The following is a 19,419-nucleotide window of genomic DNA, read 5'->3' on the forward strand; positions in this document are numbered from 1 at the left end:
ACAGCGAGAAGTAAAGCACGTCGAGAGAATAGAAATCACGGAGGTGTTAAACCAACAAACAATAAAAATAGAATGAAAGCGCAGAATTTTAAAATTCAAACGACGAACTTGACAGTAGAGCAAATCTCTTGGATGTGAGCTCCAAGTCAGATTTGAATGTCAAGTATGGAAAAATCAACTATTTTAGGTTATGCAATGGAATTTATTGTTAAATTTCAGGAATGGAGGTTTTTTAAAAGCTTAAAGTGATTTGAGGCCGAGTGACACAAATGAAGAAAGAGTTTTTAAGGCAGTGGAGGGCAACCTTAAGGTCTTCAAACTTGACTTACTGGACAGTAAAAGAGCTCGTGGACGACCAAAGAACTCTTGGAATGAAGCTATTGATAGAGACATTATTGAGCTTGATATTAGAAATTACCAAGTGAACCCAGCGGTAGAGTCAGCTTCAGGCGACTCTTACGGGAAGTCTTTGGCAGGTTATGGATCATATTTGATCTGTTCGGCCAGAGAAGTAAGTAAGATGGCCAACTTGAATTTTTCGCGGCAATCTTGGTAATATACCTCGATGGAGACCCCACATGGCATACGGTTCATGGTAATTCCAAATTTCTTTAGCTTCACACTAGTGTATCGTGGCATACAGGCTGCCAACGACCTTTTTAAAGCTTGCTAAAGCTCTAATGTTAACACTAAATTGGGGCCACTTCAACTTGGTATTTATATGGACATCATTTGAGCTTCACATGAAGCATTAGAGTCCACTTTAAAAGTTCCATGACGTAGCCTTCTCAATTCGATCGGCACAAATTAGAAATGTTGCCATGTCTACAGGAAGACGAGTCGGTCGTATACTTAAATCTACCAAGTGGCTGCCATTGGAGAAAACAACCGGATTTGTCAAGTGGCAGCCATTTGGCTTTAAGTATACGACCGACTCGTCGCCGTGGTGGCAACATTTCAATATGTGCCGATCAGGTTCGTGTCACTCGGGGCGTCCACAGTCATGGATTCAATAAGATAGCCATTAGAATGTTGAAATATGAATTAGAAAGCTTCCGAATTTATCTATGACATTTTTTCCTGCCTTCCGGATACATTCATTTTCCATAAATTTTCTCATTTTCCTTATCAAGCAAGACCAAATTGTCATACGAATCTCAATATAAAGAAACAAAGAAGAAAAGTCAAATAAATGAGTCCAATGATTCCGTAAAAATGTTCATAATCTCAAATATTTAAAACGGATGATAAAAGTCAAAGTCACATCCTCAGTAGACAAATCAATAAAGTCTATCTCTGACTCTCTATTCATCCAATCAGCCAGTTGAAGTGCACGAAAAAAAGGAAAATCACAGAAAATTTATTTAACTTTTTTTTGTTCTGCTTTCTCAATTTTATAATATAATGTCAAGCCATTATCATGAAATTGTCATTTATTATTATTCAACTCGCTACTCTATGTATCAGTCGTGAAGCGTATCGTTAGCTAAGTTGAAATTTAAAGGCAGTACTGCCACAAGGAATGAATGGATAAATGATAAGACGCAAAGTAATACAAATAATATGAATAAGCATCTCTCGCTTTTCCGTTTCCTTTTTGGCTTGCTATTCTTCTCCATCTCATCGATTATCGTTTTATCATTTTCATGGATGTCGATTTTGTTTGTAAATGCTATTGATAGCTGTAAATATACATACTATGAGTTCAATATCGACAATACGAATACAGCATGAGAAAGTGAAATCAGAATGGAAGTTTGCTTAAAACTTGTTGAAAAAGCATCAGTAGGTCAATATTGATGGATATCGACGCATTTTTTTGAAGAATTAATATTGACGTAATGGCAATGCTGGAACAATGGTAAGAAGCAAGCTGTTAATAGGTATTGGTAATTGGAAGATGAAGCCAGCGATAGAGCAAGCTCTAGGAGACATTTAAAGGAAGTTATGGATAACAATTGATCTGAACGACCAGAAAAGTAATTAAGTAGCGTATCATGTGTAGATATGCTAAATCCATATCGTCTTGTTAGAGTGCTTATGTTCCTGAACAATTCAGGAACCAAATTTGAGCTTCGTATCTTCCGAGAAGTTTCTCTTAAGGTCCTAAACGGCTATTCGTCTAAGGAGAAGCTTAAACTAACTGACCAGATATAACTAAAGTTATTCCATACTCTTCTATACCTTACTACACAAGCTTAACATTTTAAACAGTAAAACTGAATGCTAAACCTCATAATACCTCACAGGAAAAGACTAACAAAACGAGAAAATTGTATCTCATCATCGCACGGAAGGAAAAAACCATTTGGATGAGCTACATCGAACCTACACATCATGTGTATCAGTATATTGTGTATATATGCTCATAAAAGCAGAAGAAAAAAAATGTACGAGAAAATGAAATGATTGGACAAGTAATAAAGGATGAATCAGTCAAACGTGATTGGAATTTCAAGTCATGACTGAAATATAATTAATTTTATTCCGATGCTGTCTATAGATTCCATTTTCTCTTTTGTTAAATAAGGGAGAGAAGAGCTTAGGTTTAGAAATGGAAGAAAAAATGTATCAAATGAATCGTTGTAGCCACAAAATTAAACAAATGTTTGTGCCACAGAAAGAAGATTAAAATTATTAGTGGTCTTGCTTTATTGAAGCTTTGGGGATTTTCATCATCATGTTCATTTCTGATGACTTGAAATAATTTAAAAAAAAAGTCTAAAATTGTTTAATCCTTGTTATATGGGAAAACTGATAGAGCTCTGTTCTAAAATGAAAATTAAAATCAAATTTTTAAGGAATTGGTTCATTTACGGATGTTGTCTAGTGTTTATAGTAGGGGAGGTACCTCCTCTTCCCCTGAACGTTACGTAAATTCCGAGATAGATATGTCAGCTCATTAGAGAGGCTGACATTGCAAAAAGTTTTAAAGTGGACAGGCTTTGGTGGTCATTACATGTTATCAGAAGACTTGTTGAAGCTCCATTAAGTAAGGTCTTTATGTCTGACTTTGTAGATGTCAAAAGATTACGCGAGCGTCCAAAAAATTCATGGAGGGAAGCTGTTGATCGAGATAGTATTGCATTTGGAATTAGCAATTCGTAAGCGGTAGTTATTGATAGAATTAGTTTTAGACGGCATTTTCAGGATATCAATTGATCACTAACAGACAAAGAACGTGCTTTTAAGAGCAGTATAAGCTTACAGCATGCTCTGCCAGTGTTCGGGCTTGTTGGGGATACGCCCAGTCAGCGAAGTAATTTTGTAAGGTAAGTAATATCCGACCGTAGTCTAACCATTCTAATGGACATCATTTGTAAATAATCTAATGAAAATCATCTGAAAATTCCAATTTACTTAGATAGTATGATAAGAAACATAGCACAGATATAAAAGACTTAGATCAGTAAAAATCATTATATTTGAAGGGGTTGCATCATAAAGTGTGTTTTGAAGCAAAAGCATTTGTATATAAAGATCCATAAATATTATGAGTAGTAAAGAAATCAAAGGCTTTGACTGAATTTTTAACATCCAAAGAACTTGAAGAATTTTCCCAGAAAATCTCGGCATTTTCCCTTGCTTTAAAACCCTTCCTTATTTCCTAAAAGTATGTTATCGTCTAAAAAATATCTAAAATACCAAAAAATCCATTCAACCTTTGGAAAAATAAGCAAGACCACAAGAATCTCCGGAAAGTTAACCTTCAATCATTTGTCATGAACGGAAGATGAGAAGGAAGGAAGAGACTTTTTACGACACCAGAAAAAATTATAAATTTCACTGTAGAGTAACCTTAAAGGAACTAAATGAAAATTATCATGATGGTCGTGTTCATAATGACTACTTTCAAAGTATGAGCAGCATCCCCTAAAGGGGCAAACAATTTTTTAACATGAAAAAACTTTTTCCTCTGTCTCATTTCTATTTTTTTATTTTACATTCGTTCCATCCACTCACCTACTTCAAAAATGTTATCTCTATTTTACCAACGTATTTATACAGGAATGGGAAGGATGGGGTGAGCATAAAAAGATGAGAGGAAAAAATGATGGTTTTGACATTTTTCTCATTGTTGACTCACCGACATTGAGAGATAAGGAAGCAAGAAAAAAAAGGCATGTGCCCTGTATCATTTCATTATACTTACTATACGATATAAATTTTTTGAAAAAAAATTGTTGTTGTTCTATGTACATCAGAAAGGACTTGACCAAATTATGAGAAAATCCCCACAGCAATAAAGAAAAGGTTTATTTTTGCAATGAGCAAATTTCTGTTATTAAAGAGGGTCCGAACATTCTTTCTCCCCCTTTCTTTTACAGTTTGTACTTGATGGGGTTCATTTATAATGATTTTTTTCCCCTTCTTCCTGCTTATATTCATTCATTTATTATTGTACATTTATGGGGATGCTATCTTCTTATTTTTGAGTAAGAATAGTAAACTATACATGCATGTTGCATAAAATCCGAGATTTTATTTCTTATTCCAAAAGCTTCCAGACAGAACGACCAATAACAGTTTGAACCACAACTAAGGATAAATCTAGCTACAAAAAATTACCAAGAAAAGTAAGTGGATGTAGAAATGATGATGAGGATTGAGTATTGATGATCATGATAAGGATGTAAATGTGATGCAAACAATAAATAAGGGATTTATTTGCTACTTGTTTGTGATATCTTTACATTATAGAGGCGTTAAACTGTCTGATTGATCCAGAAAAATGAAACTTTTGCTTTATTCTCTTTGATGATGAATGATTTTGATTTCTTTTGAGGCATGCTACATGCTTTTTATTTATTCCGGAGGTATTATCAATAGAAAAAGGGTTATAGTCTTATCCATTGACTGACCTGCATCAAATGCAATAGGGGGAATTTTTAATCTTTAATATGATTGATTGAGAGTCAACAATAGATTCGATATGATTGACTTAACGCAGTCACTAGATTACAAATGAAAAATATGTTTTGACATAAAATCATTAAAAATTGTTATTCTAGATACAATCCCCTGAGACACAGGCCAGAGCTTATTTCAACCACCTCCATCCACTCTCTTCCTTCAAAAAATCTCTGACTTTACCTTTTCATCACACATGGCTACTTTTTTAAGCTACACAGAGTTCAGAGTCCAATTGAAATTATACTAACTTACTTACTGGAACCTACTTGCTCACTTAGAGATAGGATTGGAAATTAGCAAACGGTAGCTAGTAATAGACCCAGCTTTAGGCCCATCTGAGGGATTCAATTGTTCTCAATTGAACTGTACGGCCACCGTAGCAATTAACTAAGTACTTACTGGAACTATGCTCTAACTAAGTCAAGGTTACTACAAAAGGTTTTCCATTTAACTCTATTGCTGTGCACATCATAAAGCTTGTACTTGTTCTCTGAATTTGAAATTCAATTGACATTTTTGGATTACCGCCCTACGCCATGTTGCTTTAGGCAAGAATTGACAGATTTGAATCCCGTACAAAATTAACCTAGAATATATGTGGGAAGATTACGTTTCTGTTGCCCAAATGCAAAACTACAGAGGACTTAACCCATCATATATAGAGATTTACCTCCATCAGTAAAGCTACTGATTTCTTCAGTACAAAATTTCCCAGAAAACTTAAATGTCAGATTTTGAGGAGTTCCAAGAATTCTATTATAGTAAATGTAAAATGAATTGAGCCCTACCAAGGAAGTACCTTAATTTAAATTTACAATTCAAGCTTTTTTGAAATCAGAAATAAATTTAAATAATTAAAGGTTAAATATTTGAAGCTTCAATTCCCAACTCAGAATACTAATTTAGTCATGACTCAATCCTCAAATGATTTTCTAATTTAATGGCTTTCCAATGAAGCCCATAGAGACAGCAAAAGTTTCCTCACTTATAATTAAATTTCTATGAAGCACATTTTTGATTAATTAAGTCACCCAAAATTTATTTTCGTCTTTCCCTTCTTCTTCCTCGAAAATTTATTCAAGCATTCGCTGTCAAAATTTAAATCCGAGGATTAAAAATTAATTTAAAGAAACAAAAATATTGAGTTAATCTGAAGTAAACAATTTATGAATGTATAATGATGTTGACTTACCTCTTCATGTTCTCGTTGAAATTTTTCCTTTTTCCTTAATGCTTCTTGTACTTTAAGCTACATGATGAGAAACGATAAAATAAAAAGAGTTGGAAGGAAATCGATAAATTTGTCATTAGAAATTCATAAAATAAAAAAAAAAAGTTATCTTACTCGATGTATCGTCTCCTCAAAACTCGGTTGTGGTCCTCCATTCATTTGAAAATGCCTCAGTCTTTCGTGTGTCTGCTGGCACAAAGAGGAAAAAGAATAAAAAAAAAGAAATATTAAACTCATGAATTTTTCATAAATCTTCATCTTGTCGAGAGAGATTCAAATATCTGTGTCCAACCATCTGTGAATTTAAGTTTTAAAAATCTTTTTTTTTGTATAATAACCAGAATGAATATACATGTACATTAAACCACCGGCATTTCTTTTGCAAAAAAAAAAATAATATAAATCAAGGTTTAGAAAAAATAAAACAAAAGAAGTTGAATGGATGAGTTATAAAGTCGTTATAGTCAGGTGATTTTGTTGATTGGCGCAGTAAACATTTTAACGTATTTTAAGTATTCTTGACTTGAGTTTGCAGGACTTTGGGAGTTTCGACTCTAAACCTCAAAATGGACCGGACTCTAGTAGACCGGAGTCCTACCATCTCTGTATTAGACTTTGATTAAGTTTAAAGTTTGTTTACTAACAGAATCAAATTCAATTAATTGCTAAATGCTGTGACTATGAGCTGTCCTCGGAAACATCCGTCTACTGAGCAAATAACTTGCAAATAACTTTAATTTTAAATATGAATCTAATTAACTAGCATTTTTAGCATGACAGGAAGTGAGGTCTATTTTGCTTACATTTCCATACATAGAGCTGTCTTGGAGAATATGACAGCCTAAGGAATGGATAAAATTGTATTGTGTACCCGAATTGACAAAGAACCGTTACAGCTAGTTATTAACTAGAAATTAACTTGCCTTTAACGAATTATAAAGTATTTTTGTACATTTGGAATTGAACGTTTTGTACCATGTCCTTTAGGGTCTCTAACATTTCGGCCTCTTATGTCATATCGCCAAAATCAAAATTCCGTCATTTTATCTTTAAACTTTATTTCAAGACCAACATCAGACAGGCAAAGTTCTCTTTAAAACCGCTCTTTTTTCATAAATTCTTAATCAAAAACATTCTGTTTCCTACTCGTGTTCCTTTTTTTCAGTCATGTAAGAAAATGAAGTCTTTTGTTTATCCGCATGACGAATTACAATGAAAAGTTAAAAATTATGCCATTTTTAATGTTTTCTAATTTAAAATAAAATAAAGTACGAGAGCCATTGTAGATAATATCAAGAATTTTTTTGCCATTTTTCATTTTTGAAAAGCATAAAAAGACAGTGGAGTGAGTGAGATGGGGTACAGAAGAAATAAGATAAGTTTACCGACCGTATAAGCGACGACAAGAGCACAAACAAGATAAAAATGTTGAAATGAGACAGCTTTTTAACTTTTTTTCATTTTAATTTGTCATAAAGTATAATTTATATAGCACGAAATTATTATTTGCTGGCTGCGTGTGGCTACTGCCGGCATTTTAGATATAAATGTTAACTTTTTCTCTTGAATGTTGTTTATCGGCATGATTTGCACGAAAGGAACTACTTCAATTTTATTACAAGCTAGACATTGTAGACTAAGAATTCCTACTGCCTATGAGCCCGAGCGACACAGGTGACGTAGGCTCTGTCATGAAACTTTAAAGGATGTGCTAACTGCGGCTTCCATTTTGTGTTTATAAAATTGTGGCGCCGAGGAGCCGTCACCCTCAGTGTCTCTCGGGTTGCAGCTTTAAGTTAAAGCTGAGAAGCAAATCAATCAAACATAACCAAGATTCTCTCATAATATTTAAGCAAAATAATTTTGTTTGAATTATCTTGACTAACAATATTTTAGGTTTAATTATAACGACTGTGGGATTTGAGTTTTGTTGCTAATTATTTTGCTTAGATGAAATTATCGCTCTAATTACGATAGGATATTAATTTTATTCAGTATTATTGTCAACAAGTATGATTGCTATAACGAATATTAATTATACTCTAAGGAGCTGTATTTTTAGACTAAAATGATATTCATCATCTTCAGCATTTCGTTAGTTATGTATATGCTTGCTTAAAGAATTATTATAGATTCTTCCTTATACAAATACGCCTTCGTCTGTGTCCTAAAATAATTTTGTATTACATGGATTATTCCCGAACAGCATAACGTGTATGCTAAGGAACGGTTAAACGCGAAGTTGCTCTGACAGGACGGCTGATTTAGATCAATTTTTGAAGCAACAAATGCAGTTCATCGCATTCTCTAACAATCAATAATCATACTTGCCTAAATAAATTAGCATACTAATGAGTAAAGTCAATCGATATGATTAAGCATCCTCAATTTTTCAAGCATACACATTTTGTAAGCATACTCATGATTATAGTCATTGTGCCGCTCGGGATTGTGCCATTTGGGATCGCATTTTACTTTAACTTCTGCTTACATTATTTCTAAAACAAAATATCAAGGATACCTTTAATTCGAAATACAGTGTCTGTGCAAATGCTGTAATGTTCAATTTCATTATATGGACATAAATAAAAATAGAAGAGACAGTTCGAGATTATTTATATTTCATTGACTAAGACTAATGAAGAATCTTAAGTGATCAATATTGGATAGACGTTATTAATATTTCAGAAAGCTTAAGGTGTTTTGATAGATGTGATCGATTTTTGGAAATGAGATCAATGACCTTTATGGCGACGAATAAATTATTGTGTAAGATTAATTAAGCATGTGTTGGATTAGTTTTTGGATGGTAGAAGTGACATAATATGCAGGACTATGAGGGAAGGAGCCACGAGTCAATCAATGTGTAAGACTAAATTTCAATTGCTATTAAGCAGCGTAGACCAGCTGGTGTTGCTGTGGTATGACAGCACTAAGCCATCTCATATCGCAAATGAGCTACTGCTTCAAAGTACTTTCCACTTACTTGATCTTCTATTTTTATATTTCCCAAATCTCTCCATTTCCGGAAATAAAACAGAAAAATATTCAATTTAGCAGCAGAAAATTCATTTCCTGATTAAGAAAAATCATTTCTAAATTGATCACAATTCTTGATTAAACTATGTCCAAAAGTATATCAGCAGAGAATCCTTATTTTTTATTTCGGTAATCTTAATGAAGTAGAAATATTTCATCAAGTTTATCACTTAATCCTCATTCTTATCAAATTATCTGGCCCACTTAACTAACTCATTCATTTTCTCTCTCTCACTCACTCTCCCTTATACCTCAATAAAATAACGAACTAACAAAAGGGAATTTTTTTGTTCTGCAAAAAAAGAAGCATGAAGAAATGTTTTGATGATTTCTGTATCTGTTTATTTTCTTTGTATTTTCTTTTTTCCTTTCCGCATCAAATCATTCTCATTCAGTTTTATCTCTTTCTACATCTTTGTCTTCAATGGATGCCACCACTTTTTTTTTCCTTCATGTCATCTTGCCATTTTTATTCTTTCTTTTTTCATGTCTTGATATAATCTTTAATTAAAGTACATGGAGCATTCTTTTAAGCACAAAAGAAATTAGAACGAAAAATCGGCGAGAAGCCTTTAGTCTTCGACTTTGTCGCCATTCTCATTCCCATCAACATCGTCAACCATGAAAAGTGAAATTTAATTTAATCTTGTTCTTCATTAGCTTTCTGCCGATGTTATCAAATTAATTAAAAGTCAGCAGGAATAAAGCTACAAAAAAAAAGCGGTGGTGGTTTGATGCGCGGCAGTTAAAGCCGATTTTTTTTCATTTCATTCATTTATTCAATGATCCACACTTACTCAATTCTCTTTCACTCGTTAGCTGTTCCATTATTAATATATTTTTGGTACTCATGGCACAAAAGGTGCAGAATTTTTTTTTCACTTTCAGTGAGCATTTTTTAATGGAATTTTAAATTATATTTTGTTCATTCATGCTCAAGGTTTCAACAATTTTTTTTATTCTGCTCGTTCATTTTTTGTCATATTTTGATGGGTTTTCATCTAATATGAATTGTTCTTGGTTTGTAAAATGTCTGGCTGTTACATAACCTTCATACTGTTATACTATCAAAAATTTAACAACTTTAAATTTTAACAGTTAAAGCATGGAGAATACAGCTTTAAAGGGGAAAGTTAATCAAATTTTTTGTATATTTTGTCAAAGCATGTCCCAGTGCAATGCAAAGTAGGAGAAGGAGTTCATGAAAATGACTCTGAATTCCGTGTGAGTTTCAAATTGAAACCAAATGGAGCATTTGATTGCAGCATCCTCTTTTAATGTGTTTCTCTGATCATGATTCTTTGTTTGTGGAATAAACAGGTTCGAAACAATTTTAAATGACGAAGTAACTGAGTAATAAGCAAGGCCTGTCTGGATGCAAGTGTCATGCAACTGAATAATGTTGTAACACAGGTCAAGAGAGCTAATATCCAACCCAATCTACTTTAATAAATAACATTATTCAATTCCCTAGGGGATTTTCCTAGACAAAAGCCTAATATCCTTATGAATATTTGAATTTCATGAAAAAATATCATTTGGAACAATGGATCTGAATGGGACTCGAACTATATTTAACGAATTCCGGTTAGATGCTCCTATCTTGAGCAATTGAGGGTTATTCGATTGTATGACAAATTGGTATATGTAAATTATACATTTTCTGCATTCCTTTTCTACTGCACTTCCAATTTTATGACTTGGGTTTCTGAAAAACTGCATTTTAGGTCAAAAAGTACGTTTATGCAGTTTTCAGAAAACCGTTTCTAGAAACCCTAGAGATACCAATTGATAGGCAATTACAGAAATCCCATTAAAATCCTCCTATTACAGATGTCCCATCCTATAGCGAAAGAACAGCGTTCCATTCATTTCCACACTCAAATTTTCTCAATATTCTTTTACACTTTTATTACGTTGGTGGTAAATTTTCATCACAAAAAAGAAGTACAAAAAAATTTTCACTTCGTTGTATGAAAAGTTTTTTAATCATCATCCGAGTGAATAAAAGCCTTATTTTCAAAAAAAGAATGAATGGAAAGAACGAGCAACAAATTTTTTTTTATGAATGACGAAGGAGAAATTATTGGAGATGAATATTTTTATGTGTCGACAGGTCTCCTTCCTTAAAAATGTGAGTTGAAATGATGATGTGATGAAAAAGTTAAATGATGAATTTGAAAGCTTATTGAGTATGAGATGAGTGCCTATATATTAAAGGTAAAAGATCATAAGATGATGGAATTTAATGGAACAAATTCTAAAGTAAGGAAGTAAGTAAGTGGATTGCTTTAAAAGAAAAGAGCAATAATCGACTGTGATGTCGTCAGCATGGTGCGGCTCCTTGTCATATCGACAGCTCTATATAGTCGGAATCGAACTCACGTACTCACAATTGAGTGATACAGATTTCCGGTCTGTTGGCTAACCACTCGACCACATAGGCCTTACTATTTCACTGGCAGATTCGTCTATCTATGCATAAATTGCACGACACTCCTGTTCCATTCTGCTCAGACCCCACAGCAGTAATAATAATTTGAGGTTCTTTTAATTGACGTCCATCATAACATTCCAACATAATCTGCCATAAGATTAATCCATACAAAATTAGTTCGTATAGAATGTCAAACAGTTGTAAGCCCCAACCCCAAGAAGCTAAATGTCAATTCCGAACTAACTTTAATCGCACGTATTTCATGAATTCTATATCCGAAAAAGTTTTGTTGTAACATTCTAAAAATACTATTTCATTTAATTTCATCAGGAAGTCCATTCATCTTGTCCACCCATCCAGTTCTTAAAATAAAACATCTTCAACCACAAATGACTTCTTATTTCTTTGCCTTAGAGTCAAGGTGACAACTTCATGTTTCATTCATAATCCACCCTTATGTTTGGCATTAAGTCACTACAATATAAAGTCATTCATCCACCTTCTTTTCCTTTATTATCATCCATAACACACACAGAGATATCTTTACGTTTAATGTTTATGTGAAACGATATAGAAAGAGATTCTCCGTACACAAAATAATACTGTCGCAATCACTTTCATATTAAGTCTACATTACAGTCATCGGTGTAAGTGAGTTTGCAGTAAATCCTCTTCTTTTTTTTCCAGTGCATCTATCCTCTCTATAATACAAACGATTTTAATGCACTTTTGAATATGTGATGTTATTTGCGACTACTTTATGCAGACATTCTGTCTCAAGAGGCTCTTTTTACACTTTTATGTTCTTTGTTACTTTTCTTTTTATATGCCTCACATGACTCATGAATATAAAAAATTATTCTGTTTTTTTTTTTTGAGGTTGAGTGCAAATGTCTGGATGATGGTTGGAAACACAAGTGATGATATACTTGTCAACTTACCTTAATTTGCGCACCAGCCGATGCATTTTGATTTGCTCGTCTATTAACAGTCTTTAATCCTCTCAATAATCTGGCCAATGTTGTTCGTTTCTTATTTGCCTCTCGACCATCTAGAAATATACAAAAATAACAAAAAAATTTATATAGTCAGTAAATTCATAAATCAATCAGCCGAAATCCAAAACGAAAAAAAAGATTAGATTGTAGATCAACAAAAGAAGGAAGTAAAAAAGGAAGGAAAATATAAAAAAAATAAGAGAAGCAAAACGATTGAAATTGAAATAAGAAAGGAAGAGAATAAAGAATATTGTTTAGACAATCAAGAATGTAGCTCTGTTGCCTGCCTTGAATAATTTTTTTTTTCGTTCTTTTCAACAGTCTTGACATAGGAAAGGAGAGGAATGTTGGTGTTTTTTTTTTGCGAATGTGGCACTAAAAGCTGGAGTAACGGAATTGGTTCTGATGCTTCTACAGTAATGGCTATTTTGGTCTATTTGAGGATTTTTAAGGGTTGGTAAAGCAGATGACATTGTTTGTAAGATGCTAGATTAGAGTGGAATCGGGGATATTGAGCCATATGCAGCTAAATTTGCCAACTTTGTCAGTTTAAGAGTGAGGCTTTTATGGTCAAGTGACTAGGAATCTTTAACATCCTCTTTTGTTTGAACGTAAGTTCGAATCTCAGATATGATAAGACTGTGTGGCAATGCTCATCACATTACCAGTATTGACAAATCGGCTAATTATTTTACTTGCCTAATTGCAGAAATTGCTTAGTTTATCAAATGTCCGGCACTAAAGCGGAGTGACTTTAACTAGATACCAGGTCTGGTTTAAATCTAGCAGCGTGACTCTTGACAAGACTTCGGTTTAAATTCAACATCATGATAGAATTAAGCTCTGAATTTAAACAAAATGCAGCACCAAGTTAGATTCTTGGCTGCCTGATACCGGATTTTGGAACGATTTACAGGCTTGTGCCATTCAGGTTGATCACAAACAGAAGATCATTTACGCATGGATTTAGCCTACTTAACAGACAAGCATGGTTCAGAAGTTGCAAAAACCTCCAAATCTAAATGAACAACTTCCCATCCCTAGAATGTTACAATAAAAAATCGCTCGAAAACGAATAAATTCATCTCAATTTTCGCACACACAGATCCCTTATAAGCAAGAAAAAAAATCATTGAGAGATGAAAAAAAGTTGAAATTCATCACAATCAATGCACATATTTATTTACTGCCTTCTGCTGTACACATATACATACATATATGATGATGAAGACGAATAAAACAAGCTCCATTAACGATTCTATTTGAGTAAATAAATCTTTTGAAAACCCAAAAAAGCATACATATATATATGCTATATAATACGAGAAGTATTTTGATTAGCAATGAAGTACGAATAAGAGAGAACAGAGACCCCGTGGGGAAAGGAAAAAGAAACATTGAAGCGCATACAGAATGAATCAAGTAAGTAAAAAAGAAAATAAAAGTTGCTGATTGTGCTGATAAATTTCAGTGAATATTTACTAAACAAAGTCATTGCGATAGCTTGACAAGAAAATTTGGCAGCCGCAAGCAAACCATTTTTTTGTTGTTGTTGTTGCTCTCCTTCCTCTTTTGTTCGTATGTATATCAAAATCTGAATGCTGAGATTAAATTGAAAAGAGCACAAAAAGTACACGAACGAATAAGAAGGAACGAAAAATGTTTTGTAGAAGCAGCAGAATTTAAGCGATTCGCTTGAGTTTCTTTAATCTTGAAAGGTTGAGGATTTTTTTTTATGAAGGATAAAGGATTGTGTATTTTATATTAAGATATCAGATTTCAGTACGTCTTACTCAGTCGTAAAAATATACGATTCTATTTTTAATTAGCAAGTAATTAAAGTTCATTCTGTGAAATTCTTTGCGAAATATCAGCCAACAGCATCAGAATCATAAAGTTAATGCTCGTTTTTAGACTAATTTGCTAAAATTTAGGATTGTTATTACACTTTTTGAAGCTATGATTTCATTAATTTTTGTTGTCTTATTCGTTATTCTTATAAATGTATTCTGGGAAGTGCAATAAGAGTATTTGATATTGCTTTTATTATAAACACGAAATATAAGCATACAATATTTGGGTTAATTCGATTTTCATGTAGAGGACTGTTGACTAGCTACGTAACGCGAGCATTCTCTGCCCCCTTTGTGAACGATAAGTAGCTCAGTTAGTTGTCCTGAACATTACATAGTAAGTACGAGATTTTCAATATTGACCCAAAGATTTGGAGTTCGAGATGCAATCTTTTAGACTAGGATATCCGATGTCTCGACTTCCATTGATCATTTTTAAGATCTCTATTCCAGCACCGGCGTCAAACTCTTAATAAGTGTTTCTGATATTTCCGACTTGGAAAGCATATAAAGTAGAAATATCTGAACATCCCAGAGATCGAAGTCACTAACGTCGGCGGCTTCGATCTTCGTTCGCCCGACTGTGGATAGGTCACAGTAGTGTCGGACTCCACTTCGCTTCGCTTCGTTCGCCCGACTGTGGATAGGTCACAGTAGTGTCGGACTCCACTTCGCTTCGCTTCGTTCGCCCGACTGTGGAAGGTCACAGTAGTGTCGGACTCCACTTCGCTTCGCTAGTCTTAGCCCATCCATGAAATAAACAACAAAAAGTTAATAGAAAGATCAAAGAAGCTCAAACAATTATTAGAACAATAAGTTCCTGTGATGTAACCCGAAAGTTCAAAGAGCTTTTTATTTTAAAATCTTAACTAATGTCTGAATTTAAAAATTATTTCCGACTCTCCTTATTTAGCAAATTCCTATCAGCTATTTAATCTTTCTATACTTTTCCTCAACTTCATCATCCTCGACCGTCTTAACAAGGTGAAAAGAAAGGAAAGAAATATTTATTTTTCGGGGTTTTTCATTCCTTTTGTTGTGCGAAAGAAAGTGCTTAAGTAGAGATTTTTTTTATGTGATTTAATCAGTATCAAAAGTGAAAGACAACAGAGGATAAAAGAAAGCAGAAAAACGGAGAGTTTTTCCTCAACAGACTCATTACGCTTATTGTTTTTCCTTCTTTTGTGCCATTTTGGATAACAATGCCAAAGTGAAATAAAATGCCAGGATTTTTTGCCACTAAATTTCTTATTTTTAAGATAGAAAATAAACATAAGGCATGACGGGGATGGTAGAAGGCATTTAATATTAAATAGCGGACAGTTTTTCTTCCCATTTTTCCTTCTTTCCTACGATTTTTTGAAGACTCGACAATTTTGTCAATAAAAAAATTCGCTTCGCTTTTTTTTTCTATTCATTTCAGCGATAAAAAGCAGCAAACAAGCATTTGTTGTTGATCGTCCACTGGTTGAGGTCTGAGGAGGAAGTAGAAATATAGAAGAAAGCAAAGGAACTGACTTTTTACACGCTTTTATTGGACTTGCTCTGTCTGTCTTTCTGTCCTTCTGTCTGTCACGTTCAAAATTTGTGACCCATTTTTCGACCACTTCTACTGCACCAATCATGCTGATTTTTTTTTATACGTGTGTGTTCCGGAGGGCAATTTGATATTTTGTCATCATTAAATCGCCAACTCGCTTCCTTATATTTTAATTAATTTATTTAAATTTTTATATGGGAAAAATTTTGAAAAAAATCCATTGTCAATTATGTATATTTTTAATTTTCACTATCAAGACTGCTTATCGAACTAGAAATTAATTCGTATGATTAACTAAACATCAATTAATAATATAAATTATTAATTATATTATAATATCAATCTGTTCAGGATATTTAAGTAAGACAAAAAATTTAACTAGTGATTTTCTCGCGGATATTCTTAGAAAAAATTTGAATTCCAAAAAAACCGTTACATTCAAATCTTCAAAAATCCGTTAATTTGATTGAATTTCAATAACCTGTACGTTACTGGATCTTGATATACTGTATAAATATGGTCCTGGATGTTACTGGATCTTAATATACTGTATAAATATGGTCCTGGATGTTAGTGGATCTTGTTATACTGTAAAAATATGGTCCTGGATGTTACTGGATCTTGATATACTGTATAAATATGGTCCTGGATGTTACTGGATCTTAATATACTGTATAAATATGGTCCTGGATGTTACTGGATCTTGTTATACTGTATAAATATGGTCCTGGATGTTACTGGATCTTGTTATACTGTATAAATATGGTCCTGGATGTTACTGGATATTGATATACTGTATAAATATGGTCCTGGATGTTACTGGATCTTAATATATTGAGTAAATATGGTCCTGGATCTTACTGGATATTGATATACTGTATAAATATGGTTCTGGATGTTACTGGATCTTGATATACTGTATAAATATGGTCCTGGATGTTACTGGATCTTGTTATACTGTATAAATATGGTCCTGGATGTTACTGGATCTTGATATACTGTATAAATATCGTCCTGGATGCTACTGGATCTTGATATACTGTATAAATATCGTCCTGGATGTTACTGGATCTTGATATACTGTATAAATATTATATTGGATGTTATTGGATCTTGATATACTGTATAAATATCGTCCTGGATGTTACTGGATCTTCCTATACTGTATAAATATGGTCCTGGATGTTACTGGATCTTGATATACTGAGTAAATATGGTCCTGGATCTTACTGGATATTGATATACTGTATAAATATGGTTCTGGATGTTACTGGATCTTGATATACTGTATTACTATGGTCCTGGATGTTACTGGATCTTAATATATTGAGTAAATATGGTCCTGAATGTTACTGGATCTTAATATACTTTATAAATATGGTTCTGGATGTTACTGGATCTGATAAACTGTATATATGGTTCTGGATGTTACCGGATCTTCTTAAACTATATAAATATCCATGTAGTGGATCAATATACTGTATAAATATGGAACTGGATGTTACTGGATCTTGACATACTAGTAAATATGGTCCTGGATGACTATCTTAATTTACAGTATAAAATGGTCCTGGATGTTACTGGATCTTAATATACTGTATAAATATGGAAGATGTTACTGGATCTTGACATACTATGTAAATATGGTCCTGGATGTTACTGGATCTTAATTTACTGTATAAATATGGTCCTGGATGTTACTGGATCTTAATATACTGTATAAATATGGTCCTGGATGTTACTGGATCTTGCTATACTGTATTACTATGGTCCTGGATGTTACTGGATCTTAATATATTGAGTAAATATGGTCCTGAATGTTACTTTTAATATACTTTATAAATATGGTTCCATGGATCTTGATAAACTGTATAGATATGGTTCTGGATGTTACCGGATCTTCTTAAACTATATAAATATGGTCCTGGATGTTAGTGGATCTTAATATACTGTATAAATATGGAACTGGATGTTACTGGATCTTGACATACTATGTAAATATGGTCCTGGATGTTACTGGATCTTAATAGACTGCATAAATATGGTCCTGGATGTTACTGGATCTTGCTATACTGTATTACTATGGTCCTGGATGTTACTGGATCTTAATATATTGAGTAAATATGGTCCTGAATGTTACTGGATCTTAATATACTTTATAAATATGGTTCTGGATGTTACTGGATCTTGATAAACTGTATAGATATGGTTCTGGATGTTACCGGATCTTCTTAAACTATATAAATATGGTCCTGGATGTTAGTGGATCTTAATATACTGTATAAATATGGAACTGGATGTTACTGGATCTTGACATACTATGTAAATATGGTCCTGGATGTTACTGGATCTTAATTTACTGTATAAATATGGTCCTGGATGTTACTGGATCTTAATATACTGTATAAATATGGAACTGGATGTTACTGGATCTTGACATACTATGTAAATATGGTCCTGGATGTTACTGGATCTTGATATACTGTATAAATATGGGCCTGAATGTTACTGGATCTTGTTATACTGTATAAATATCAATATTGTTGACTTCTCAATGGGAAAACTAGCAATTTGAAGGGAATTTAAGAAAGTATGGAAATAAGTATAATACTGTTGTACGGTTTTAATACAAATTTGATTATACTTCACAAGACAAAACAGTACGTTTTGGAGTTTTATATGCGAAATTCCAATCCGATCCAAACATTATACACATAAATATACGAAAATCACGAGTAAACCGAGCACATATAAAAATATGTAGTCTTTAGTACAAAAATATACTACTGTGACCTAATAACAGTCGAAGTGGAGTCCGACATTACTGTGACCTAATAACAGTCGGGCGAACGAAGCGAAGCGAAGTGGAGTCCGACACTACCGTGACCTAATAACAGTCGGGCGAACGAAGCGAAGCGAAGTGGAGTCCGACACTACCGTGACCTAATAACAGTCGGGCGAACGAAGCGAAGCGAAGTGGAGTCCGACACTACTGTGACCTAATAACAGTCGGGCGAACGAAGCGAAGCGAAGTGGAGTCCGACACTACTGTGACCTAATAACAGTCGGGCGAACGAAGCGAAGCGAAGTGGAGTCCGACACTACTGTGACCTAATAACAGTCGGGCGAACGAAGCGAAGCGAAGTGGAGTCCGACACTACTGTGACTTAATAACAGTCGGGCGAACGAAGCGAAGCGAAGTGGAGTCCGACACTACTGTGACTTAATAACCGTCGGACGAACGAAGCGAAGCAAAGTAGAGACGTTCGAGCGAAGCTCGAACATAAGCAGTTCGAACGCAGTTCGGACTTGGTTGAGCGAAGCGAGTGAAGGCGTGAAAATTTTCCAACACGCAAGAAAACTACATGTATCATCGTTAGTAAAAAAATAGTTCGAGCGAAGCTCGA

General features: G+C 33.7%; 1 protein-coding gene across 2 annotated transcripts in view; it reads right to left on the reverse strand.

Moving 5' to 3' along the window:
• LOC139087094 (dentin sialophosphoprotein-like) overlaps window positions 1-19,419 on the reverse strand; it is a 47,229-nt gene that overhangs the window by 21,241 nt on the left and 6,569 nt on the right. The window contains exons 4-6 of one of the 2 annotated variants that reach the window (XM_070635789.1): window positions 12,563-12,672; window positions 6,260-6,331; window positions 6,107-6,163 (exon numbers count right to left, since the gene is read on the reverse strand). In XM_070635789.1, the coding sequence (XP_070491890.1) occupies window positions 6,107-6,163; window positions 6,260-6,331; window positions 12,563-12,672 (239 nt within the window). Of the gene's footprint in view, window positions 1-6,106; window positions 6,164-6,259; window positions 6,335-12,562; window positions 12,673-19,419 lie in introns of both variants that reach the window. The other variant, XM_070635788.1, reaches the window with a different exon arrangement.

This window comes from Chironomus tepperi, unplaced genomic scaffold, assembly GCF_022539635.2.
Source record: "Chironomus tepperi strain 1889 unplaced genomic scaffold, CSIRO-AGI_Ctep_v1 contig_99, whole genome shotgun sequence".
Classification (NCBI taxonomy): Eukaryota; Metazoa; Arthropoda; class Insecta; order Diptera; family Chironomidae; genus Chironomus; species Chironomus tepperi.